We start from the raw sequence: 27871 nt of genomic DNA on the forward strand, positions 1-27871 counted from the left end.
TAGAGAAGTGCCAGATGAAGTCTGCCAGTATAAAAGATTCACTTAAAAGCTTTTTCATTAATCAACATATTACTGATGTGTTTGATTTTTGATGTATGTATACATTGCTGTATCATTTTGTGCCTAACCAAATACTGTTCTAAATTGATTCCAAGCTAATAAATTTGAGTAGTGGCCAATTATGGCAAGTCTTAATTCAGCATGAAGTGTTATCTAATTCTGATTTTTGAATACTGGTCATTCATTTGACACTACAGACTTGCAGTACGTCTGTAGTAAGCAAATGTGAACTTGTTTTAAGTTATCCATCCAAAATATGCACACTGTGATACTTTGCACTGCAGTTACACTGTAACAGAAATAATTTCTACTTTTCAGTGACACAACTGAGCCAATAGATTTCAGTTGTGAAAATGTGTGTCATTTATAGACAGGCCTTTTACAAGTTACTTGTCACCTACTGTCCTCAAAAGTTTGTTCTTGTGTATAAGCAAAATATCCACCATCCCAAAGCTCTGATCAGGTTACTGATATAGAACAACTCAGCTTTTTCCGTATTACCCATGCTGGCTTGCAAGACCTATTTCCAAACATTTTTTCACAATTAATGATCTTTATTAACAAAAAGTGCAGTTGAAAACTGAACCAATTTTTTTCTCTTCTTTGGATTATTACCAACATGTATTGAAGATCTCTTGGTTATTGGTCTAGTGCTGCAGTAGAACCCATTTTGAAAACCATATCTGAACCAGAATATGATGTCGTAAAAGCCTGTCGTCCAAAGTGGATTTTATAGAGGAGGAACAGTTGGAGCTTTTACGTTTATCTGTATCTATTTTTGAGCATGCAATGTCTCTCAATGTTGTAAATGGAAAATTAAATCCCCACAATAGATCATTTAACCAATTTGTTGCAGCAATATTAACGAATCCTGGAGGTTAGCGTTTGTGGTGGAACATTAAATGGTTAATTTGCATGCAATCTGTCGAATTTTGTTTATTTTTAAATGAGGCCACTATATTGGTCATCTCCTGAGTAATATTGACCTTTTTGCATTTACTTTGGCTCCAGAAGATTGGTAACTGCTTTTGTGTAAATTCTTGAAAAGGTTCCTTTTTCCTTCATCTCTCCACCGGAACTGTCAATTTAAAAAAATAAATGGTGAATCTAAACAGAGCAAGATACTCATGTGAAGTCTGTAGTACTGGTCATATTACCACTGACAACGCTTCTGTCTTTCTGATTGCCTGAAAAATGTGGGCTAGTCAGCACCTAATACTGTCTTTCCTTTCACAGTGCTAGAATGCATGAATTTTCTGCTTCTCTGCCACTAACTGTAGTCCTATGTGTAGATGCTGTGTAGTTGTCTAACTTCTTTGTCTTTTTTCCTTACTTACCTAATTATATACTTCAATCCCACTCACACCCTTTACCATCTGAGCTTAAAATGGTAAACTGCAAAACTACAAAATTAGGAGAGAATCAATTTACCTAGTGAGCTTGTATATATGTCTTGTCTGCAATTAAATGCTATTGCTATATACTGAGCAATTGTATTGTCTCGTAGTAATATGGACTTACCAGAATGTAGTGGTATTAGTATACAATGCTTTCAACCTCCATTTTTGAATGGGCTTTTCTCGTTTTTTTTCGTCATTGTACATTTCACAAGTTTACGCATTCATAATGCTGTAAGTATGCCTTAACTCTTTTTCTGTAGAGCTACCTGGTAAGATAATGATGTTTTCTTTCTCCAGATGACAGTAGACGTATCTCTGTTATATACCCAGTGGAGTTAATCACTATCTATCTAATGGAATGTAATGAATGACAGCATTGTAAAATATTTATCTAACAGTAACAGCAGATTGCACGATGCATGTTTTATTTCTTTTAATTTCTTCATCTTCCTTACGTTGTGTTTGATTCCTTTGCACCATTACTGGCCCAGAGAGAGAGAGAGAGAGAGAGGGTGGATCCAGATGTTTGCCACAACCATTTTGTAATTAGCTGCTGTGCAGTGTGCAAGAGCAGCTAGCCACATATTCTTTGCCAGAGGAACCACCGACAATGAATCTTCCCTGAGACTAGTATTTGGAGATGGAGAAGGAGAAGTTCACATCCTGCAGCTGTTTGATGCAGCTTACCCATCTGCATCACCATCAGAGATTATTCATGTATCTCTCTCCCCAGTGTAAATTTTCTTGTACCTCTATGCATTGCATAATGACCAGCTTCCAGATCTTTTGTCTGTCCTCGGATGCTGCCTGAATTGCTGTGCTCTTCCAGCACCACTGATCCAGCTTCCAGATCTGTCAGTCCTGGATTTGCTCTCTCTTTCTACCTTGATGCTGGCTGCTATCTCTCTCTCTCTCTCTCTCTCTCTCTCTTTCTCTTTCTCTCTCTCTCTCTTCTCTCTCTCTCTCTCTCTCTCTCTCTCTCTCTCTCTCTCTCTCTCTCTCTCTCTCTCTCTCACTCACTCTCTCATCACTCTCTGACTGTTGGAGAGATCCAGACCCTGGTCTTGCCACTCTTGGGTAACAGCAGTATTTATACCAATTCACTTTTTCACCACCTTGAAGCTGTTTATAAATTACAGCCTTTGCGTAATTTGGCCAAATTGTTTTGCTTTCTAAAAATAAGAAGTTGGTGTTTGTCTGTTGGTAATTCATGATTGCACTATCTACTATGAACTCCAGGGTAGAAGTCAACAATAATGCCTCACGGTGACCTCATGAGCAATCTACATCTGCTAATGGATTGAGGTTTTGTTTTTTGAAAGGGAGGTACAATATTGCTCGGAAAATATTGGTACGGTGGGAGTAGAGAATTGAAAAGGTAGGTTACTGTGGCCAATGGTAAACCCTAGGATGTTGATTGTGGAGGGTTTAGCAATGGTAATAGCATTGAATATCAAGGGATGATGGGTGGAAGCTTTCTGGTTCGAGATGGTCATTGCCTGGCATTTATGTAGCTTGAAGAGCTTAGACATCTTTTGAGTGTCTAAGTTTGATCTGTTTGCTCCAGATATTGAGTGGATAAATGCTATCCCAATAGAGGAAACTTGTTTATATTTTTGTACAGTTTTCTAACTGATAGCAACTGCAAGTGGAAGCAAATTTAACCAATTCTGCTTGGACTGTACTTGCCAAGCTAACCTTGGTTTTCAATATTTCCCCAGCTGGAAATGATCTTCACTTTGTGTGAACCGGAGGAGGTAAACATTTGTTATAAATGTCTTTTTGGACCCAGTCCACAAGTGTTTTTATTAATTTCTTTGTAGTTCAACATGGAAATTGATCATGATAAGCTTCAAGATTTTTTTCCTCACTCATCTATCTGTAAGTGTTTGATATTCTGCTTCAGCGGGATTAAAAATTGTATTGGTTACAGTTCTCCCATACAGGTTTAAACTGACTACATTACCCTAAACTGATCAGACGACCCATTAGGTTTATACATTATATAGATTATACAACACAGAAAGAGGCCCTTCAGCCCATTGTGTCCATGTTGATCATCAAACATCCATTTATTCTCACCCCTTTTCCAGCACTTGGTCTATATCCTCCTATGCTGTGGCATTTCCAGTGCTCTTATTGGTTATTAAATGTCTTGAGAGTCCCCTTCTTCAGCACACCCTTTCAGGCAATGAGTTCCAGATACCCAGAATGCTCTGGGTGAAGATTGGTTTCCTCAAATCCCCTCTAAATCTATTCCTTACCTTGAAATTGTGCCCCCTGGTTTTGACCCCTTTATGAAGGGGAAATGTTTCTCTCTATCTACCCTGTCTATGTCTCTCAGAAGTTTGGACATTTCAGTTTTATTGCCCTCTCAGACTTCTCTGCTCCAAGGCAAACAATGCCAGCCTATTTAGTCTCTCTTCACAGCTAAATTGCTCCAGTTATAGAGTCATCGAGATGTACAGCATGGAAACAGACCCTTCGGTCCAACCCATCCATGCCGACCAGATATTCCAACCCAATCTAGTCCCACCTGCCAGCACCCGGCCAATATTCCTCCAAACCCTTCCTATTCATATACCCATCCAAATGTCTTTTAAATGTTGCAATTGTACCAGCCTCCACCACATCCTCTGGCAGCTCATTCCATACATGTACCACCCTCTGCGTGAAAAAGTTGCCCCTTTAGGTCTCTTTTATATCTTTCCCCTCTCACCCTAAATCTATGCCCTCTTGTTCTGGACTCCCCGACTCCAGGGAAAAGACTTTGTCTATTTATCCTATCCATGCCCCTCATAATTTTGTAAACCTCTATAAGGTCACCCCTCAGCCTGTTCAGCCTCTTCCTGTAGCTCAAATCCTCCAACCATGTCCGACAACATTCCAGAGAATCTCTTCTGTGGCCTCTCCAGTGTAACCTAGTCCTTTCCATAGTGTAGCGACGAGAACAGCGCACAGTACTCCAGCTGTGGCCTAACTAGTGTTATATCCAGCTGCATCATAGCCTCCTTGCTCTTGTATTCAATGAATAAAGTCAAGGATCCCATCTTCTTATCCATCTTCTCTACCTTTCCTGTACGTATCTGTATACCTGCGTATGAAGATCGTTCTGATCCTTTCTACATCCTGGTTCTACCATTGAAAGTATACTCCTTTGTTTATTCTCTTAAGTGCATCACATCTCCCTTTTCAGCATTAAATTCCATTTGCACTAGTTTACTCCATCTGATCAGCATGTCCATTTCATCCTGTAATCGAAGGCTTTCCTCCTCGCTATTCACTTTTATTTTGCTGTTTGCTACAACAAGTCTACTATTTATGCCATAGCAAATATATTGTACTTCGATCGGTTGGTGACAATTGACGTACTAGAATTTTTAAAAAAACTCACTTGGACATATGCCTCACTGGCTGGGCCAGCATTGATTACCCATCCCTAATCGCCCTTAAAAGGTGGTGGTCTGCTGCCATTTTGAACTGCCACCATCTATGCTTTTAAGTAGACCCACAATGCTCGTAGGGAGGGAATTCCAAGATTTTGACACAACAACAGTGAAGGGATAATAATAAATTTCCAAGTTAGGAAAGTAGCTTGGAGGGGAATTGGTAGGTGGTGTTGTTCCTATGAATTTACTGCCCTTGGCCTTCTAGAGAGTAACAGTCATGGGTCCATGGTGCTGTCTAAGGATCTTTGGTGAATTTCTGCAGTGCATTTTGTAGATGGTATACAGTGCTGCTGCTGAGCATTGGTGGAAGGAGTGGATGCTTGTGGTTGTGGTGCCAATCAAGTCAGCTGCTTTGTCCTGGATAGTAGGCAAAAGTGAGTACTGCAGATGTTGGAGATTAGAGTCAAGATTAGAGTGGTGCTGGAAAGGCACAGCAGGTCAGGCAGCATCCGAGGAACAGGAAAATCAACATTTCGGGCAGGAGTCCTTCATTAGGAATCCTGATTGATTTTCCTGCTCGTCGGATGCTGTCTGACCTGCCGCGCCTTTCCAGCACCATTCTAATCTTGTCCTGGATGGTGTCAAGCTTCTTGAGTGTTGTTGGGGCTGCACCCATCGAAGCATGTGAGGAACATTCTATCACGCTCCTGACTTATGCCTTGTTGACATGGGCAGGCTTTGGGGATTCAGATAAGTTACTCTCTACAGTACTCCAAGCCTCTGACCTGCTCTTGTAGCTACTGTATTTACAGGTGTAATCCAGGTGAGTTCCTGGTCAATGATAAAACCCAGGATGTTAATTGTGGAAGATTTAGCAATGGTAATAGCATTGAATGTTAAGGAACGATGGGTGGATGTTCTCTTGTTGGAGATGGTCATTGTCTGGCATTTGTATAGTGTGAATGTTAACTTGTCAACCCAAACCTGGGCATTGTCCAGGTCTCTGTGCACTTGAACGTGGACTGCTTCAGTACCTGTGGAGTCTGTAATGGGGTTGACAATTGTTCAATCATAAGCAAACATCCCCACTGCTGACCTTTATGGAGGGAAGGTAATTGATGAAGTAGCTGAAGATAGTTGGTCCTATGACATTGCCCTGAAGAACTCTTGCAGAGATGACCTGACCTGAACAACCTTGCCCTTTTCTACGTGCTAGGTATGAGAAGAGCCCCCTCCCCCTGCTGATTCCTATTGACTGCAGTTTTGCTCGGGCTCCTTGATGCCACACTCAAACAAATGTGACCTTGATGTGAAGCAATGTCACTCTCACCTGCTTTCAGGAATTTGGCTGTTTTGACCATTATTGGACCATGTGTGTGGTGTACATAGTCATGATTGCATCCAATGTAAATGCAATATTCTCCTCTTGATGAGGGCATTTTCATGCTGGCCATAACTTTCACTTGATGTAAAATGACTTAATTAAAAGAACTATATTTCCTTTAGTGAATAACTGTTTTAGCAGGCAAATGGAAATTCAGTTAATTAAATGATCCTGAAAAGGATACAACTTCATGAGGAATAATGTTCCACATAAGATTATTTGATAAATGGGCTTCAAAAAAGTTTAGAAGGGGTTAGGAAAGGTAATGGTGGGGGGTCATCGTCAGTGCTATCAAGAAGCACTTGCCCAGCAATAATCGGCTCGCGGATGTTAAGTTTCTGGCAAGGCTACACAGCTCCTTCATTCCTTTTAGCCTAGGTGCAAACATGGACAAAAGAGTTGACATCCAGGGCAAGGGGAGTATTACTGCTTGTGACATATCGAATGTTGCGTCAAGCACCCCTATAAAAACTTGAATCGGGGAAGCTCTCCATTAGTTGGAGTTATCGCTGGCAGAAAAACGAAGACTGTTATGTTGGCAGGGCGTCAGCCATCTCAGCTCCAGGACCTCTCCACAAGGATTCCTCAGAGAAGTGTTCCTTGCCAAGCCAAACTTCAGCTGCTTCATCAATGACCTTGCCTCTATCATCAGGTCAGAAGTGGAAATGTTTGCTGATGATTGCGCAATGTTCAGCACCGTTTGCGACTCCTCAGATACTGAAGCAATCCATGTTGAAATCCAGTAAGTACCTGGATAACATCCAGATTCGAGTTGACAAGTGGCAAGAAACATTTGCACTAAGTGATTGCCAGGCACACGACCGCCTGCAACAAGAGAGTCTAACCATCACCCCTTAAGATTGAGTCATTACCATTGTCGAAGTTGCAGGAATGGTTGATTTTACAACTTTTTTGGTAAGGGCCAAAAGAAAGGCAGTCTTAGTGATGGAAAATTGAGAAAGCACAGAGAGGGGACTATTTATTTTCCAGCAGTGTCTAGAGTAAACCTTATTCTATGTCCCTTTACCACTACCCTAAACCATTTGCCGGAATCGAACAAAGTAATGTTTTTGGAAGGGTTACAAATATTTTAATTCAAACAATGCATAGAATTGCATGGATATCAGAATTTGGCTACTTCAGTTGGCAATCTAACACTGGAATTATTACTCTGTAAACTAAAATATTTTACAATTTCCCAGCATCTCCCACCCAGCACCAATCAGCTGTACATTTTATTGGACAAATTTGGCATTCTGCCCCAGACAGACTGGCAATCCAGAGACAAGCAGGGAATTTGCTGAGTTGAAAAAAAAATGCTGCAAATAAAATCCTTAAAGCACAGCTGACAATCTCTGCAGATCAGTGTCTGGAGAATTTGTGGATAGTTTGAACAATTATTAAAGCTGTTTGACTGAAATAATAGCATAAAAATGTGTTGCTGGAAAAGCGCAGCAGGTCAGGCAGCATCAAAGGAGAAGGAGAATAGACGTTTCGGGCATAAGCCCTTCTTCAGGAGTGAAGCCCTGAAGAAGGGCTTATGCCCAAAACGTCGATTCTCCTTCTCCTTTGATACTGCCTGACCTGCTGCGCTTTTCCAGCAACACATTTTTTAGCTCTGATCCCCAGCATCAGCAGTCCTCACTTTCTCCTAGTTGAAATAATAGCAGTCAAATCACATTGTCTTTTTTAAAATTCTTGAGTTAGTGAAAATATTGAACTTAATGACTTTTTGTGGGTTCTTTATTTGAGAGTTTGTCAACACCAGATGCTCATCTTGTTTTGCAACTTGTTATACTGCCCGTGGAAGACATCTGGTATCTATCACCTGTTTGATCAGAGATTAATCTTGAAGTGGAGGGAACTAAAGGGGTTTAAAGATGGAAAGAAACTTGCTTCCTTCCAAGAGTAGTGGTATCTTCTCTGTTGAAGAGTGGAAATTTACAGGGCTTTAAGTTCCTTTATTTTCACTTAAGTGAGCTGTTATGGAGACCTTTGAATAGTACAGATTCTGCACTTTATGCATTGGATAATTTGTAAGTTAGTGGATTTTTGTGCTTTATTTTTGTAGTTTGTAGAACTGGTCAGATAATAATGCCTTTAATCTCCTTATTGTCTTCCATGAAAGGCTCCTATTGGAAATGAGCATTTAAAGATATTTAGTGAAATTACAACATTTTGCTTACTGTTTTCCATTAAAGATTTGTAATCATGTATTTCAATGGTGTGTAAGTCTGTTTGAAAACTGAAATGTGTAAACATTCATTATCCTCTAACCAAATGAACCTATCTACATATAGAAAATAAATGTGTCCTCTTGCAATCTTTTCTTTAGTTCAACAGTTCGTAATCGCTTTATGGTCAAAAAAATGAAAGGAAAGGAGTCCCATTCTCCACTGTTAAAATTCTGGATTTCTTTATCCTGAAAGTAGGCAGGTCTTCGTAAGGACATTAGTCAACGTGCTGTTTTCGATATGGTACTCCAGAACATGCAGGTGGAATATGCTGTGAGCTAAGTCTGTTTGTGCAATTTTCCAGCCGTGTGGTTGGCATTTGATACAAATATTCACAGTCTATATAATATGTGCATTAACATTATTTATCTTAAGAATGAACCATTGCAGAGATGGGCATTATACAAAATTACGTATTTTATTCTGTTTTTGCCTCAAAGCAAAGTTATTACTTCAATTGTTGGTGGACATAAGTGACCAAGTATTTAATTTGTTTCTCTTTAATCTATTATGTACTTCTTGAAGGCTATGGTGCTTTGAGTCAATATATTACCTTTTCTTGTGGAGAGATTTGCTTGATGTGGATTATAGGTAAACTTTAAATTTTTAACTTGCTCTTTTAGGGCCAAGGATTGCTGCCTTATTTTGCTAACTTCCGTCTGATTGCAGAATTTTCAACACCTTTTGTTAACCAGCGGTAGGTATATTTAGTATTTATGTATAACTAAACAGATATAATTTGTAACATGTTCAGAGGTCACACAACACCAGGTTATAGTCCAATAGGTTTATTTGAAATCATGAGCTTTCGGAGCTCTGCTGTTTGTCAGGTGATGAAAGCTTGTAATTTCAAATAAATCTGTTGGACTATAACCTGGTGTCATGTAACTTCTAACTTTGCCCACCCTAGTCCAACACTGGTACCTCCACATCGCTGTAACATTAAGGGGGTCAAAGCAATTACTCTTCATTAATTCTTCACTTGCTTTCGAAATATTTTTTTAAAAAAAGGTCTGGATTTTGTTGCTAAACATTTTGGAGTTTAATGCAATTTTTTAGTGCGTAAATCATTTGGAGATTCATGGCTCAGAAGAGAGAATTAATGAATTGAGAATCTCGATAAGTTGCTCGATTTGATTTGCTGTTCTGCCATTGACCCCAGTACAATGGGTGGTGGGGAGAGGTAAGTTTCAAGATGTTGTTGCCTTTTCATATTGGTTGGCAATTAAACTATTTTTAATATTCGCTTATGATGTGTGGACATCACTGGCACAGCCAGCAGTCAATGCCCATATCTGACCACCTTTGAGAAGGTGGTGATGAGCCACCATCTTGATTCACTGCAAACCTTGGGGTGCAGTGACACCCAAAGTGCTGTTAGGCAAGGAGTTCCTGGATTTTTACCCGGTGATGATGAACAAACTGCTGCATAATTCTAAACAAGGATGTATGGCTTAGTATCAAATATCATTGTTTCTGCTAACATTTTGTAACTTGTCTCACTTGAGTTTCATGCATTGTTCTGATTAAATATGTAGTTTTTTTGTTTTTCTTTCCTGTATTCCTCTGTTTCTCCTCTTTAATGATCATGCTAACACAAATTCATTGTCCGTGCAGTCTGACTGAGATGTCTCGTAAGTGTGCTATATTTAGCTGTGGAGAAGCAATTGCCTGTGTGTTGTCTTATCCATGTTCTGCCCATGCATCATTTCAATCAGCCTATTCAGTGATGTTAGTACACAGCACAGGAACAGGTGGGATTTGAACCCAGACTTTCCAGTGCAGGGGTAGGGTCACTACCATTCAGAAACCTAGCTATAATGTTGGGCCAGAAATATAGGAATTACTCTGACTTGACCATGTGCTTAGGAGGACTACACTGACTAATTTGCTATCAAGTCAAAATGGCATTCAAAGAACACATTCAAGCCATTCAGATTTGCAAACAATTTCTGTTAACAATGGGTTCCTCGACTCCTTTGAAATTGGTAAAGGTAGATCCAGTCAGATCATTGTCTGATCTTCACTTTTTCTTGTCACTACACATATTATTTTGATGAAAGGCAACAAAATCAATGAATGTGAGTAACTGAAATGGATGAAGAAGTGCTGCTGGACCTGCTCCTTGGGGGAAATAAAATCAATGATTTCATATTTAAAAAGTTATCTTCCTGCTTTTGCCTTCACTTTTTGACTCCGCCTTCCCCATTTTCCAGCAAGCCTTCAGCATTCTCTGCTGTGGTCTTTCTAGCAATGGTGATATGCAGGGGCTGAGAGAATAATTTACACAGCAATAATGAACTGACTTCAAAGTGGAAATGCTGTTCCCAAGATATTAATTGTTTTGCTGCTTCTTAAATGGTGGACGTCACAAAATGGGCTGAACGAAGACTTTAAGAAATAGCAACAGGTCTGGTCCATTTGACCAATGAGGCATGCTCTGCCATTCAATGTTCATAGCTGATCCACTGAATTGCTGCAATGCATCTTGTGAACGTTGCATATTGCAACTAAAGCATTCTTGTGATATATATGAATATTGAGAACAGCAAGGAAGCTAACTTTTCTCTTCCATAATAAGCTTCCAAAACATCATTGTGGCTATGCAATTATCAAGCACTCTATCACATTGCTGATTAGATTATAGATGAAGAGGCTTTGACGCATCAGGGGAGTCAGCCATTGCTAGTTAACTAGCCACTACGTTAACCTTGTTGACACGGCATTGTTGTGCTAGCCCAATACACTTCCAGTTAATGGAGGTCTCAGAATGTTGCATTTGCATTATCCAGTGATAATGTTACCACTGAAAAGTGAAATGGAAAAGGTCAGTCCTAGGCTAGGTGAGCCCTGAACTCTGTCACCCAGATTCCAGCAAATTTCATTATCAGAACGGTATTCATGGAGATAAACACTGTAGAGTCAGCAGCAAACCGCCTCAATCCTAACCAACATTCCCTGTAAGCTGCCTGCGAGGTGATACAGTAACACGGAAGGTGATACACAGTCCAATCACAAACAGTCCCCATTAAGTCAAACAAAAAAAAATTAAAGTACTACAATTTCAAATGAATGGGTTGTGCACCAAATATACACAAAGTGGAAGGTTGCTCCTGATTCCTCACAGAAAGAAGGTCATTGATGAAACCGATGGACATGATTGGCATAAAGACAGTATCCAGAGGAACTTGGGCTCCGAGGTAGTGTTCCTACCCCTGGAACAGGAAGTGGAGGTTCAACCCCCATTTGCTCCAGATATGTGTATTAACACCAACCAAGGAACTAGGGCCCTCTTGTGATGTAGCCTCAATGATGTTTTGGAAGCTTATTATGGAAGAGAAAAGTTAGCTTCCTTGCTGTTCTCAATATTCATATATATCACAAGAATGCTTTAGTTGCAATATGCAACGTTCACAAGATGCATTGCAGCAATTCAGTGGATCAGCTATGAACATTGAATGGCAGAGCATGCCTCATTGGTCAAATGGACCAGACCTGTTGCTATTTCTTAAAGTCTTCGTTCAGCCCATTTTGTGACGTCCACCATTTAAGAAGCAGCAAAACAATTAATATCTTGGGAACAGCATTTCCACTTTGAAGTCAGTTCATTATTGCTGTGTAAATTATTCTCTCAGCCCCTGCATATCACCATTGCTAGAAAGACCACAGCAGAGAATGCTGAAGGCTTGCTGGAAAATGGGGAAGGCGGAGTCAAAAAGTGAAGGCAAAAGCAGGAAGATAACTTTTTAAATATGAAATCATTGATTTTATTTCCCCCAAGGAGCAGGTCCAGCAGCACTTCTTCATCCATTTCAGTTACTCACATTCATTGATTTTGTTGCCTTTCATCAAAATAATATGTGTAGTGACAAGAAAAAGTGAAGATCAGACAATGATCTGACTGGATCTACCTTTACCAATTTCAAAGGAGTCGAGGAACCCATTGTTAACAGAAATTGTTTGCAAATCTGAATGGCTTGAATGTGTTCTTTGAATGCCAATTTGACTTGATAGCAAATTAGTCAGTGTGGTCCTCCTAAGCACATGGTCAAGTCAGAGTAATTCCTATATTTCTGGCCCAACATTATAGCAAGGTTTCTGAATATTCCTCATCCTCAGACTCCTACTGGTCTTGAATAAAGAAGAAAGAAAACCTTTCATTTATATCATGCATTTCATGATTACTGAAATTCTCAAGTACTTTACATCCAATGAAATACTTTAGAAGTATAGCCACTGTTTATCTTTAATTCATTCATGCACTGAGGGCAAGGTCAGCATTTATTGTTCATCCCAGCGGGCAGTTAAGAGTCAACCACATTGCTTTAGGTCTGGAGTCATGTGTAGTCCAGAGCAGGTAAGGATGGCAGTTTCCTTCTCTAAAGGACATTAGTGAACCAGGTGGGTTTTTCCTGACCATCATCATGGTCATCATTAGACTCATAATTTCAGATTTTCATTCTGTCATGGTGGGATTTGAACCCAGATCCAAGGAACATGACCTGGGTCTCTGGATTTACAGTCCAGCAATAATGCTACTCGGCCATTGCCTCCCCTGTTGGAATGTAGGAAATGTGGCAACCAATTTGTGCAAAGCAAGCTCCGACAAACAATATTGTGATGATAACTAGGTAACTTACAGTGCTTATCAATGGATTGGGCAGGAGACCAGGGCTAACTCCTTACTCTTCTTCAAAATAGTGCCAAGGGACTTTTTATTTTTAAATCATATCCCCTCTTTTAAGGTCTCATCCAAAAGATGGAACTGTGACAGTGCAACATTCCCTCCATACTGCACTGGTGCATCAGCCTTGATTTTTTACACTCAAGTTCCGAAGTGGAACTTGAACATCCTTATGTCCAAGTGCTGCCAAATTATTATCAGATAACGCCATCACACTATTGCACAAGGGTATAGTTGACATCTTGGTCCAAGATTCTCAGATGGTAAGAAAAGCAAAAGGATGCTATCATTGGGACAAAAAGATTTTGGTGGGTGTGCAAAGGTGGAGAAAACTTCCATCCTCCTCAATTTTTTTTTTGAGGCAATAACAACTGGTTGTTGCCTCCTCTTCAATGCTGTAATTAATGGGTGTTTTCAGAATTGAACGATGTTAAATATCAATGTCATTTTCTGGAGGCTGCTAATTTTTCATCTGAGAAACAAACAGCAACCAAATCATTGCAAGCAATTATTAATGTAATTGGATGTTAAATTGTGCATTTTTACTAATAACATGATCAAAAACTGTCAGCCATGATATTGCCTGCTGTGCTGTAATCTGTAAATATACGTTCATTTGCAGACAGTCAGCTCTATGGGTTTCTAACTAGATCTACTGTGATGTAAAAGTTTAAAACCTGTCAGAGAGCATCTAGAGATTGATGCTAATCACCGTCAGTGTTATATCTGACTCTAACCTCCACATCAGAGGGACTGTGATTAAAACTTTGCAGGAATTCTTGATTGCGTTTTTACATCAGCTCTTATGACAATGGAGTTCTGATTCTTAAAATATGCTGCAAATATTGTCATTGTGCTGTTCACAAAATATGTTGATAATTTAGAGGAACTAACTGTTTCACCTCCAAATTTGCAGCAAAGCTGGGTGAGAGGGTGAATTATGAGGTAGATGGAGAGATGCTTTAGTTTAATTTGGACAAGTTGAGCAAGCAGGTAAATAGATGGCGGATGCCATGTGGATAAATGTGAGGTTATCCATTTTTTGGCAGCAAAAGCAAAGGCAGATTATTTTCTGATTAGCAATTAGATTGGGGAAGACCTGGGTATCCTTGTACAGTTGCTGAAGCTGTTCCCTCGTTTCCCACAAAGATCTGGGAAGCACCTGATCCTAGTAACTGCAAGATGAAAAGTTTGAGTAAAGCTTTCCTTTAGTAATATTTCTTTGTGTTCACTTTGGCCCTATGCATAAGCCCTGGATCCAGTATGGTTTCTCAACTTGCCCCACACCACCATGAAAGATTTATTTCCATATATTCTTGGGTATTTATTTCCTGCAGCCTTTTTAGAATTGTACTGATTTTTATATTCTCTGTTCTTCTACTTCACATTTCTCTGCATTTCTCTATCCACCCACTCTGCTGGCTTCTGTCTTCTTGAAGTCTATCACTGTCTTCTCCAATTTGATAAGACTAACAAAGTTTATCATCTGCAAATTTTGAAATTGGCTTTGAACAGTCAGAAGTCTAGGTCAATAAAATAGATTGGGGAAAAGAAGGGCTCTTACTACCATTCCTGGAAATGTATCCAAGTGGTATTTAATACCATTCCTACTGCAAATGTAATCTTCATCCAGTCCAAAAAATCAAATTTACTATTACTGATTCCTGTCACTGAGCCACTTTTTTTTCCATGCTGCCATTTTCCCTTTAAGTTCATCTAGTTGAGCCTTTTTAAGCCTGTTGTGGCACCACAGGTCAAGAGTTATATATGGGGGAAAGGCGATTACGATGCGATTAGGCAAGATTTAGGATGCATAGGATGGGGAAGGAAACTGCAGGGGACAGGCACAATTGAAATGTAGAGCTTATTCAAGGAACAGCTACTGTGGGTCCTTGATAAGTATGTACCTGTCAGGCAGAGAGGAAGTTGTCGAGCGAGGGAGCAGTGGTTTTCTAAGGAAGTTGAATCTCTTGTCAAGAGGAGGAAGAACACTTATGTTAGCATGAGATGTGAAGGCTCAGTTATGGCACTTGAAGTTACAAGTTAGCCAGGAAGGACCGAAAGAAAAATTTAAGAAGAACCAGAGGGGACATGAGATGTTGTTGGCAGATAGGATCAAAGAAACGCTAAGGCTTTCCATAAGTAATCATAAATAAAATAATGACTAGAGAAAGATAATCAAGGATAGTAGTGGAAAGTTGTGCGTGGAGTCAGAGGAGATTGGTGAAGCGCTAAATGAATATTTTTCATCAGTATTCACACTAGCAAAAGACAATGGTGTCAAGGAGAATACTGAGATACAGGCTACTAGATTAGAGGTTCACAAGGAGGAGGTGTTAGCAATTCTGGAAAGTGTAAAAATAGATAAGACCACTGGGCTGGATGGGATTTATCCCAGGATTCCCTGGGAAGCCGGGGAGGAGATTGCCAAGCATTTGGCTTTGATCTTTATGTCGTCATTGACTGCAGGAATAATGCCAGAAGACCGGAGGATAGTAAATGTTGTCCCGTTGTTCAAGAAGGGGAGTAGAGATAACCCTGGTAATTGTAGACCAGTTGAGCCTTACTTCAGTTATGGGTAAAGTGTTATAAGAGAATTTATAATCATCTAGAAAGGAATGATTTCATAAGGGATAGTCAACACTTTGTGAAGTTGTAGGTCGTGATTTGGTGTATCAGGATTTCAGTAAGGTGTTTGATAAAGTTCCCCAGGCTGTTGGACAAAATACGGAGACATGGGATTGAGGGTGATTTGGCGGTTCGGATCAGAAATTGGCTAGCTGAAAGAAGTCAGATGGTGGTGATTGATGGCACACGTTCCTCCTGGAGTTCAGTTACTACTGGTGTACCACAAGGATGTCCACTGCTGTTTGTCATTTTTATAAATGACCTGGATGAAGGCATAGATGGAAGGATTAGCAAATTTGTGGATGACACTAAGGTCTGTAGAGTTGTGGATAGTGCAGAAGGATGTTGCACGTTGCAGAGGGACATATATAAGCTACAGAGCTGGGCTGAGAGGTGACAGATTGAGTTTAATGCAGAAAAGTGTGAAGTGATTCACTTTGGAAGGAGCAACAGGAATGCAGAGTACTGGGCTAGTGGTAAGATTCTTGGTAGCGTAGATGAGCAGAGGGATCTAGGTGTCCGTGTATATAGATCCCTGAAAGTTGCCACCCAGGTTGATAGGGTTGTTAAGAAAACAAACGGTGTGTTAGCTTTTATTGGTAGAGGGATTGAGTTTCTGAAGTCATGCTGCAGCTGTACAAAATTCTGGTGCGGCCTCATTTGAAGTATTGCATACACGACATTATAGGAAGGATGTGGAAGCTTCGGAAAGGGTTCAGAGGAAATTTACTAGGTTGTTGCCTGGTAAGGAGGGAAGGTCTTCAGAGGAAAGGCTGAGGGACTTGAGGCTGTTTTCATTAAAGAGAAGACGGTGACTTGAGAAGTATAAAATAATCAGAGGGTTAGATAGGGTGGACAGTGAGAGGCTTTTTCCTTGGATGGTGATGGCTAGCACAAGGGGCATAGCTTTAAATTGAGGGATAACAGATATTGGACAGATGTCAGAGGTACTTTCTTTGCTCAGTGTAGTAGGGGCATGGAACGCATTGCCTGCAAAAGTAGTAGACTCGCCAATTTTAAGGGCATTTAAGTGGTCATTGGATAAACATATGGATGAAAATGGAATAGTGTAGATTAGATGGGCTTCAGATTAGTTTCACAGGTCGACACAATATCGAAGGCCGAAGGGTGTAACATTCAGTGTTCTACCTCGTCAAACACTTTCTGAAGTCCATGCACACCAACATCAATGTCAAACTCCAAGAAAGTTTAAATATAACATGCCATTAATAAGTCTGTGCTGATATATATTACAATTTTTCCAAATTAGTTAGTTTTGTCCCAGATTATCATTCTGAAAACTCTCACGTCTGAAGTTAATTAACTCACCAAAGATTTAGAGGTTATCAGTATAGGCTTTGCATTTGTCCTCTGGCCCCATTCGTATATGCAAGAATGAATTTAAGATTAAGGCTCATACTTCCACAATTTTCCTTCTTATTTCCTTGAGTATCCTTAGATGTATCTCATTTCGCCCAGCTGATGTACCCATTGGGAGTGTAGCCAGCATACCCAAACCTAAATGATTGAGATCAAGAAAAGTCCGGTCAATGATTCGGTGATTATGTCAGCTGTCAGATTCTTCTTATATGGAGTCCAATTACCTTTTTCACTTCCCCTCTATATTAAATCAAAATATTGTCTTAGCACGGAATTCAAGAAACACATTCTGTGATTTATATTTCCAGACAGAAATCACATGCTAGGATTTAAGCCTCAAGGTCTTCTGGTTCTGAACTTAACAGTTCAAGCTGATCTTGAAATAAATGATGCTAAATTATATTTACCCAAATTTATTTAGTAGTTAGCAAGTTTCCATTCAACACATTTGCAAAGGACTGTACATCATTAATAGATGTTTAAACATATATTATTTCATAAGCTGAATGAAGTACCTATCCAAGTAAATGGATTAAAAATGAAGCATCTCGGAACGTGCAGATAATCCCAGTCTCTGAACCAGCAAATTAAGGTTATTGCTATAGTTTCCCAACATCAAACTTTAAGTTTCACCATCCAATCCTAATAGGGCAGGATAGCAGGTCATATGCCTCTACAGACACCTGACAATTGTTATTAACTACGGAACAGATTGCTGAATGAGATCATCGGGGAAAAAGAAAAATTAAATATTGTGTCTCAGTGATTCAATTAACTTTTCCTCTGGTGGAATTAAACCAACCGGTCACTGGATGGGAATTATGACTGCAGCGTTGAGTTTACTAAAGCCATGCACTTCTGTTAACAAATCCGACCATACCAGCAGATTGCATATGCTTCTGCCAGTGCTGGGTCTTGAATGTTTAGTTCGTTTAGGAGTTCTTGAATTCCTAGTCATTGTACTGGAGCAGAGATGACTTACTGCAATTATACAGGTCTCTGTGGGACCAAACCTGGAATATCGTATACAGCTTTGTTCTCCTTATCTGAGGAAGGATGCTCTTGCTTCTGAGGGAGTGCAACAAGAGTCTCACAGACCGATACCTGTGCTGGCAGGATTGATCTATGAGGAGAGGTTTAATTGACATGGATTATACTCACTGGAGTCCAGAAAAATGAGGGGAGAATCTTGTAGAAACCTGTCTAGTCTTGTTGGAATTTTACAGGAAAAATGCAGGAAACACATTCCTGATGATGGGGAGTCCAAAAACAGGAGTCACAGTCTGAACAGGTACAGGGTAAACCAATTTGGACCTTGGCTGGAGAAATTTCTTCTCACCGAAGAGTGGTGACCTTTTGGAATTTACTCCCACAGAAAACAATTGGGAAAAGTAGCTGGGAACATGCTATTGATTAGGATGGTCACCTAAGATCATAAATGGTGGAGCAGGCTCAAAGGGCTAACTGGCCTACTCCTATTTTCTATGTTTTTATTCCCAAATTATATTTTCCATGCCATCTTTGGAATTCTGTCCCAGCTGATGTTATCCAAAAATCCTACTTCCTGCATGTAAATAATTTAATATTAGAATTGTAAATGAATGGGTTTCTGACTGGTAATGCAGTAGTGTTGCCAGCAGCCAATCAAATCAGCTGTGTGAGGGTTCCATCTTTCTTTCAATGCCATGCTTTCTCATCATTACACTTTTAAGAGTTCTGGCTTCTGACATGATAGGTGGAGGAAGGTCATACTTGGAAAAAGAGGCAGAAGAACCTTAGTATTTTGATGAATCACTCTGGGTCAGCAAAGTTGTCGCTGTAGTGATTGGAACGAGGTCAGCCAGGTGGACCTCATACAATAAGTTCCCTGATTGGAGCAGTTACTCTGGTCTGATCAGGGAGTTCTGGCTGACAATGTCAGGGGTTCTGATTACTCTCGAGGAGCTGGCTCTGAGAGAGCTAGGTATGTAAATAAAGAGTGACTTAGCGTCGTCGAAATGTACAACATGGAAACAGATTCTTTGGTCCAACTCCTCCATGCTGACCAGATACCCTAAGTTAATCTAGTTCCATTTGCCAGTATTTGGCTCATATCCCACCACACCCTTCCTATTTGTGTACCTATTCAGATACCTTTTTAATGTTGTAATTGTACCAGCCACCACCACCACCTCTGACAGCTCTTTCCATGCACCACCCTCTGTGTGAAAAAGTTACCCTGTAGGCCACTTTTTAAATCTTTCCTCTTTCACCTTATTCCTATGTCCTCTAGCTTTGGACTCCCCTACACTGGGAAAAACAGACCTTGTCTATTTATCCTATCCATGCCCCTCATGATTTTATAAACCTCAATAAGGTCACCCCTCAGCCTCTGAGGTTCCAGGGAAAATAGCCCCTGCCTATTCAGCCTCTTCCTGTAGCTCAAGCCCTCCAATCCCGGCAACATCCTTGTAAATCGTTTCTGAATCCTCTCAAGTTTTCTAGCCTTCGTGCAGTTATTTCAGTCATGTAACCTGGTTGTCAATTTATATTAACCACCTGATGAAGGAGCAGCGCTCTGAAAGCTAGTGCTTCCAATTAAACCTGTTGGAGTATAACCTGGTGTTGTGTGATTTTTAACTATATTAAATTGTCTTGGATTAGAATGCAAATGCAGGGATGGTATTTTCACTGTGATGTTACTTTGAAAGTATTACTGATCATTGCCCTTTGCTTTTCAGGTGGTTTTTTGAAGCATTAGGTTATCCAAAAACTTCCTTGCCAAACATTATTAATGGGTTTCTGATGACGGTGGTATTCTTTCTGGTGAGAATTGCTGTAATGCCTCCATACTATAGCAAAATGATTTACACGTTTGGAACAGAGGCCTTTTACAAGCTTGGACTGCGAGCACAATTTGCTTGGATTGCTGCCAGCCTTTGCCTAGATGTTATGAATATAATGTGGATGTACAAGATTGGAAGGGGATGCTACAAAGTCTTGCTTGCCTGCAAGAAGCAGCAAACAGACATTCAGAAAAATGGAAAACAACATTAGAGATTTGCTTTGCTTGTTATAATTTTATTTTAAAACTCAGCATTCATGATGGTGTTTCATACACAACAGTGGAACCTTAGCCACAAACTAACGATATACTGTATTGCACTAAAGATTTGATTCATTATGCAAATGAAGATGACCATTGAATTTTGGAACCTATAAATCTACAACATTTACGATGTTGCAACAGTGTCATATGTAAATGATACGTGCACTGAACAGCAATCCCCTTGCTTATTTATACTCATACAAGTAGAAGCTCTCAAACTGCATCAAGGTAAAATCCAACTTTGAGGAATTTATATTTTAGGTTTTGCATTTTGGAATACAATGCTTTGAATGCCATATGCAATTGTAGACCTGCATCAAGAGCTTTCATTGCCATGAAGGAAGTTGTTTTTGCTCATCTGAACTGCAAATAACAAATTCCTCTTCACTGAAAACTAACAAGAATAATTCACATTTATAGAGTGCCTTTGACATAGGAAGAAATCCCAAGGAAGCGAGACATATTGAAAACAGTTGCTCCTATAGGATTGGAAGATCACTTTATTTGCATGCATAAGTAGTTCTAAAACATAACTTATTTGGTTTTAATATTTAAATTATCATTTTTTATATATAGAAAAAATATTAGTATGATTTTTGATTAAGAAGTCATCACATGATGTGTTGTCTGGTTGAACTTATGGTACAAAAGAGGTTACCTAATCTTTGCTGTCTTAGGAATCCTTAACTGTAACCAACTAGGCACGTAGTTGAAATTTGTTTCTGTTGAATCTAAAAATATATTTATGCAGATTAATTCAGAATACTTTCAGCAAGTAATCAGTGCTATGTGATTTTATAATTTAATCTTGTACAATCGTTAGTGAAGTGATTGCAAATTGTCATAGCTTTGGGTTTTGATTGAGTAATTTTAATTTGTAAATCTACTTGTGTAGAATTGTATATATGAGTTTAATTGATTTTTCAATTCTGTACTATGTAGGAGAATGTAACAGCCATTAAGATCTTAATTTCACATGAGGTAGATGGAATTATATGGTTTGTTTTTTTTAAAGAAAAATCTAGCAATAATGTCCGGTGTATGGTTTTTATCACGTTCTTTAATGATTTCATTTGTGTTGACCTACACACCTTAATTTAATCATTATCTTAAAGTCCTCCAACATAACATTATTTCCATGTTCGCAATGTAGAATTAATATTGAAGTGTTCTGTGTGATGCTGCTTTATTCTGTAAGCTAATTCTAACTTTATACGCTTTTTGTTGTATGATGATTGCTTCATTAGCTCACCAGGATTTGGAAAATTGACTAATTGAAACGTCTCCACAATACTAGGTCTCTTGATCTCAAAACACTTCTGAGAGCAGTTATGTTAACTGAATGCTTTAGATGGAACCCAATGGTATGACTTATTCAAGCTTAATTGTTTTGAGAAGTTCAATGGAGAAAGTTGGATAAAATTGATATATTACTGTATTAAGTGCGTATCTGAATTGAATATGTCTTTAATAGTATGCTTGATTCAGATGTCAGGTTGAAAAATTTTAACAGCGTCAAGTGAACAGGTAAACAACTTGCCAGTCTTGGTATGCTTCTTTAATGCCCCTGAACTGAACCACTAATTAGTTACATGGGTGAATAGTGTTGATGGAATTGTGTATTTGTATTTTGTGATCTTGCATGCATCTCAATTGTCACATTAGACTTTGTACATGGAGTACTTAAGTACTAAAGCTAAAAATATTGTAGTTTTCCTCTGAATGTTTAACTTTGACCTAGAACAAGTTTTTGATGAATTGATCTCACCTGCTGTTCAAGCCTACTCATTTTGTTTCAGCATCTGCACAGTAATTCCAATTTAACTTGTATGACTTGGATCTTTAAAGTGTTAGTTGTGGTTTCTTAAAAACAATCTTAATTTTTTTCCCCCCGCACATCCAGTTATTTAGTTTGCTTGCATATCTGGTTAGTGCTGCTTTCACCATTTAACTCTTAAAAGTCGGTTGGAGGGAAAAATTGCCTTAACATTTACTATTATTAAAGCATTGCAGTGCTATTTATTTAAACCAATTCACTCCTTCAAGTGTTAAGATGAAAAGGTCATTTTTAAAAATATCAGAATATCAGTGTCGAAAACAGATAAAACTGAGATTAGATTCCCCACAGTGTGGAAACAGGCCTTTCGGCCCAACAAGTCCACACCGACCCTCCGAATAGTAACCCAGCTAGTCCCATTCCCTCTGACTAATGCACCTATCACTATGGGTAATTTAGCATGGCCAATTTACCTCACCTGCACATCTTTGGATTGTGGGTGGAAACTGGAGCATCCAGAGAAAATCCACACAGACATGGAGAATGTGTAAACTCCACACAGACAGTCGCCTGAGGCTGGAATCAAACCTGGACCCTGGTGCTGTAAGGCAGCAGTGTTAACCACTGAGCCATCGTGCTGCCCCAGAAGCTTTGCAAAATATTCATACATCGCCTCATAGTTGAAAGCATTATTTTGTTTAGCCTATTTTCTTTTTAAATCAACCCGTTCAGTGATATGATTACACATCTCTGGAACAGGTGGAACATGAACCCAGCCTCGCAGTCCAGGGGTAGGGACACTACCTCTGCATCACAAGAGCCCCTGGATTGTTTCTGCCTGGTTCCGAACCAGGGCCTTTTGCGTGTAAAGCAAATGTGACAACCACAACATTATAGGAATGGTGTACCATTGAAAGCGTTGAAGATGTATGATGTCATTTGAAGCAGCTGAGCAACAATTAGATTCCTTAAATGCAAGTACCTGTGTGTAATGTAGCTACCTTTGTATTTTAAGAACACATGTCCTCACCATGGTGGTGTTTTCCAAAAAATTATAAACTTAAATTATTTCAATTGTAAGAACATGAGTAAAATATTTGACCTTTAGGCCTTTTTAAATTATTGATATCAAACTAACAGTCTATTTATAGCAAAACTAATGCATTTTAATCAGTTATAGAAGCATATGAGGTTTTCCTACATTGCATGTGTATGTTAGCATAATCATCTGTCAAATAAATCAGGGATTTTTGCATACCAAATCAATATCCTATTTTGCAGTTAGTTATTTGAAATATGAGAATGGGAATGTGTGCGTGCACACACAATTTTTATGGTAATTTTAAAAGTTATAGATAAAAAATGAGAAAAAAAATGGATAAAACTGTTCATCCGGTCATGTTTTGATTTTATGCAACTTTGTCTCTGTTGTTTTATGGTAGTCTTAGTTATAGACATTAAAGAGTTAAATTAATCTTCTGCAATGGCCAGTTCACAATCCATTCATTTTACTATGCTACTGATTTTAAATTTGTACTGATACAAGATGATCCAGAGGCTTCCTGAAACTGTTGATACCTACTGAAGTACAGTTAAAAACTGGTGTAGCATTAATCCATTAGCCTATAAATAATGGACTTAATTCATATTCATTAATCTCAGCCAGCAGCTGGGTTTTCAGAATTAGAGTCATAGAGATGTTCAGAATAGAAACAGACCCTTCGGTCCATCTCGTCCATGCTGACTAGATATCCTAACCTAATCTAGTCCCATTTGCCAGCGCTTGGCCCATATCCCTCTAAAACCTTCCTATTCATATACCCAGATGCCTTTTAAATGTTGTAAATGTACCAGCATTGTTTAGAACATCTCCTCACTGAGGGAGGAGAAAACATTTAAGAGTTCCAACCCCTAACTGCTGTCAGCTACAGACTTGTCTGTATTTAGGGAAGCCAGTGTCAGAATTGACTAATGTCCTTTGTGGTCAAGTAGCTAGCCAAGATTTGCTGCCTTAGGCTTGTGCAGCCAGCAGCAATTAAGGGTTGGAACTCTTACACATTTTTCCATCCCTCTGAGGCGAGAGGCACTGTAAACAGTTGTAACAGTTCAGTTGCTGCGCATGGCTGGGATTAATAAATTTACAGAAGACTGATTGATGTTACACCATGGTTTGTGAGGAATTGGAATGAGTGTGAAGTAGGTGCATCTTTACTATTTATAAATGTACCTTGGTAAGAATCATCTTCTTTAAACAAAATTGTCTATAAACAAGTAGTGTGTTAGTTACATTAATGGCTTCATAAAATACTTATAATGTTCCAAGTAGATTTTATGAATTTTTAAAATATCTATCACTGTTTTCTAATTATGTACTGTAGTCAGCTTGTCTGCTGGATGTTACAGATATTGTCATTTGTTATTTAGAAGTTTTTATTTGGAGCAATATTTTATTTCATATTATTTGGCCTTAATAAAATTGAATCAATTGATTCAATTTTATTGGAAAAATATTTTAGGAGGACTGTTGTAACATATTTTTGGATGTAGGTTTGCTCGCTGAGCAGGAAGGTTCATTTTCCGACATTTTGTCACCACACTAGGTAATGTCTTCTATTTATATGTTTGTTATATATAATATGTTATATACATTTCTATTTATATAAATAGAAAGCAGGAAACACCAGCAGTGCTTCGTCGGGAGGCTCACTGAAGATGTTACCTGGTAGGTTAAGAAACATCTGAAAATGAACCTTCTTGCTCGGCGAGCAAACCTACATCCAGAACCTCAACCTGAGTTACAAATCTTCTCAAAACTTGGTAGCTTTGTTTTGCTTTTTACCTTAAATCCCTTAAATGTTTTGTCTATGAAATGTAGGATTGTTTCTTTGTGAATTGTTTAAGTGCTGAGTAATTTTTCTTGATCACTTAATTTCAAACGTGGGATATTGTGAAGGAGAGGAAAATTAAAATTACATGAAGTTCCCAGCAAGATTGTCAATAGTTTTTACATTGTACATTTTACTGTAGTTAACTGTGGGAAGGATTCTGAGGAAAATTGATTTAGTCAGGCAAGACTGCCTGCAGTGCTTGTTTGTGGCTTGGTTACATGTAGGATTTTGTATAGTTTCATGATGTTGAACCAACATGATGGAATCAATTTGTCTGCTACTTTAGAACTACAGCAATTTAGTAAAAATGTTATGAAGATATTTTATATAGAGTATGTAAAGAGAAACAAGCCACAATACACAGATTTACAGTTAATTGGTAAAACATCAATGTGGAGAATAAAGAACAAAACGCAAGTTACAACAGCATGACCTGCCTGACAATGTGGTAAGGGTGGATTTAGTAACCACTTTCTAAAGGAAATTGGACAAACACTTTCAGAAGAAATATTTACAGAGCAAAGGAGAAAATGTTGAGAAGTGGGATTGATTAGACCCCTCCTTCAAGTAGTCAGTACAGGACACGATGTGTTATGTCATGTTCATCATTTAAAGGTTTTATATTGATAATCAGATGTTTGCATAATTATGAAATCCAAGTTGAAGTAATTGGCATACGAATATCACTCTTACATATCTCATGCTTAAACTATATCTATATGCAATTAAAGCTTTTTGATGCTGTGCTAATCATGCTTGCAATTTTTAAAATTTAATGTATTCCATAATGTCCAGATGTAAAAAGGCTTTTGCTAAGAAACCATTTTCTGAAAGATCATATTCTAAATGACAATAAAGCATGTGTTCTGATCCTGATTTTTCTGAAGAGTATTTTGGCTTTCCATAAATTAATTTGTCCCATCCTCAGTCTTGTCATTCGTGGTTTACATTCTTCCATATGAAAGTCTGGATAGAAAATGAACAGGATCAAGGAAAGGAAATGTCTAATTCTGATCTTTGATCTACCACCAATGCATGCAGTCTAGCAGAGATGTGTGTGTGTGGCGTGTGCGCGCACGGGGTCAAATTAAGAGGTGTTATTTGTATTTTCTGACCAGTCCATGGCTTTAGGCCACTGTTAATATTGGCTAGAATCAACATTCAAAGTTGGAAGAAAGCTCAATACAACGTCTCATACGGTAGTACACTAACCGAGGAGTAATAAGCTACTCCTTTTATGTTCACATCACGAGCGTTTATACATCGTACGCTTACAGCATACTGTGTAAATCACCACAAGCTACCTTTTATTTGGCTACTTATTAAGAAATCTCTCAAACATTGAAACAATGATTTAAACTTTCATTGCACGTGGCAATCAAGACACTTCAAGTAAGCAAGTTAAGCCTCATAACTCAACTTGGCTATTACCTGATTAATGGTGGAATTTAGCCAAAATTCCAACCAACCGTGTCTGTCTCTGGAAGTGTCCAGGGTTCAATCCTTGTACAGTATTGTTTGAAGTTCTGTTACTGAAGATTCCTGGAGTTGAATTCAAATTGAATTTTCTCTCTTTCAAGTTTGCGGTGTGACATTATTGATCCTTTAGATTATTTCATCCCCAACATTGATTACACTTCTGGAGTGCTCAAGTCTGTAGTTTGCCTTTGTATCAGAAATAGCTCTTCTATTCCTTGTTAGATTCAGTGTTAGCTGCCTGTTTGAAACAGCCTGTCATTCAGTTAACCCCTTTACCTAAGGACAGTCCAATGACATTGTTGCAAGAGTTTCATAGGGTTGTGTCCGTGGCCCAATGATTTTCACCTGCATCATCACTGACCTTTCTTCACCCTTGCTGTTCCAATGTTTCTTGATGATTGCACAGTAATTATACATAAAAGCAGTTTGTGCTTGCATGCAGCTAGACCTGTTCAACACTCAATCTTTGGCTGATAAATAGCAAGTAACATTTTGCTTCAGAAAGGACAAGTCATGATTCTTTCTAACAGAGTCAGAACACCCCTCTAAATTCTCAGTGACTTCATTGTTGTTGAATCTTGCACATTCAATATCCTGAGAGATTACCATTAAGCAGCTACCTTAACATGTGAGATTGTATAAATAATCTATAAAAGTTTGTCAAAGGCTGAGTATTCTGAATTGAGTGACATCATCTGACTCCCCCACAGCATGTTGACTCCCTATCATACACATCCAGGCTATATCTGGTCTCCAGATAGTTAAACACAACAAATTTCTGGTCCTTCAGTATTGGCCTTTGGAAAAACAATGAGATGGCTTATGAGAGATTGCGATAAAATTGGAGATGAGTGGTGTCAGTGTTCAAATGAAATATGACCTGTGTTTTCAAAGTATTCTATCAAAAGTAAACAGCATCCTTGAAATAGGATGGACTTCAGGACCGATTATTAGGCCAATTCCAGAGATAGTGGTGTGGGAGTGTGAAGGCATTGTAAATGTTTCTCTGTCCCAAATGAATAGATTTGAATTAGGTGAGGCCAAGGGGGGAGTGACATTGGAAGACAATTGTGTGGTCAACTTTGACAAAAGTTGAAGATCTGTCTGAGAGGATGAACAGGGATGGTATTTTCAGATGGCTAGTGCTGGAGACCAGCCACCTTCATAACATTGGTGACATTACCACATACATGGTGATGTCTTAGCATTCAGGGATTCTGTGCTGGAGCCAATCGTGAAGACGTTGGAGTAAAGTATTAACCTGTCCTGGTGTTTGTATCCCTGCTGCATTTAGGTTACTGCCAAAGGAATGTAGAAAGAGCAAAGGCCCATGCTGGTGTTTTCCTAAGCGAATTATGGGCCAAAATATTCTGGCAGCTACTTAATATCATATAGTGGTCAGACTGTCTAAAAGAAAACAAAGTGCCTAGTATCCAGAAACTGGATTTCTAATAGTATACCAAGACCATAGTTACAGAGA

General features: G+C 38.9%; 1 protein-coding gene and 1 long non-coding RNA gene across 4 annotated transcripts in view; one reads left to right on the forward strand and one right to left on the reverse strand.

Annotated features, from left to right (window-relative positions):
- Window positions 1-25788, forward strand: part of tlcd4a (TLC domain containing 4a) — a 59933-nt gene extending 34145 nt beyond the window's left edge. For 2 of the 3 annotated variants that reach the window (XM_043698861.2, XM_043698862.2), the window contains 2 exons: window positions 9091-9164; window positions 19880-25788. In XM_043698861.2, coding sequence (XP_043554796.2) covers window positions 9091-9164; window positions 19880-20195 — 390 coding nt within the window. In that variant the 3' untranslated portion in view covers window positions 20196-25788. The remainder of the gene's footprint in view (window positions 1-9090; window positions 9165-19879) is intronic. The other variant, XR_015758115.1, reaches the window with a different exon arrangement.
- On the reverse strand, window positions 1027-27732 carry LOC148149102 (uncharacterized). Its single transcript, XR_015758116.1, has 3 exons — window positions 26344-27732; window positions 17109-17297; window positions 1027-1138 (listed from the first exon to the last, which is right to left on the reverse strand). It is a non-coding gene; the product is annotated as an uncharacterized LOC148149102 (long non-coding RNA).
- Between the last annotated feature and the right edge of the window lie 139 nt (window positions 27733-27871).

Source organism: Chiloscyllium plagiosum, unplaced genomic scaffold (genome assembly GCF_037043375.1).
Source record: "Chiloscyllium plagiosum isolate Xiang-an unplaced genomic scaffold, Cpla_swu_hap1 HiC_scaffold_9, whole genome shotgun sequence".
In the NCBI taxonomy this organism is placed as follows: domain Eukaryota; kingdom Metazoa; phylum Chordata; class Chondrichthyes; order Orectolobiformes; family Hemiscylliidae; genus Chiloscyllium; species Chiloscyllium plagiosum.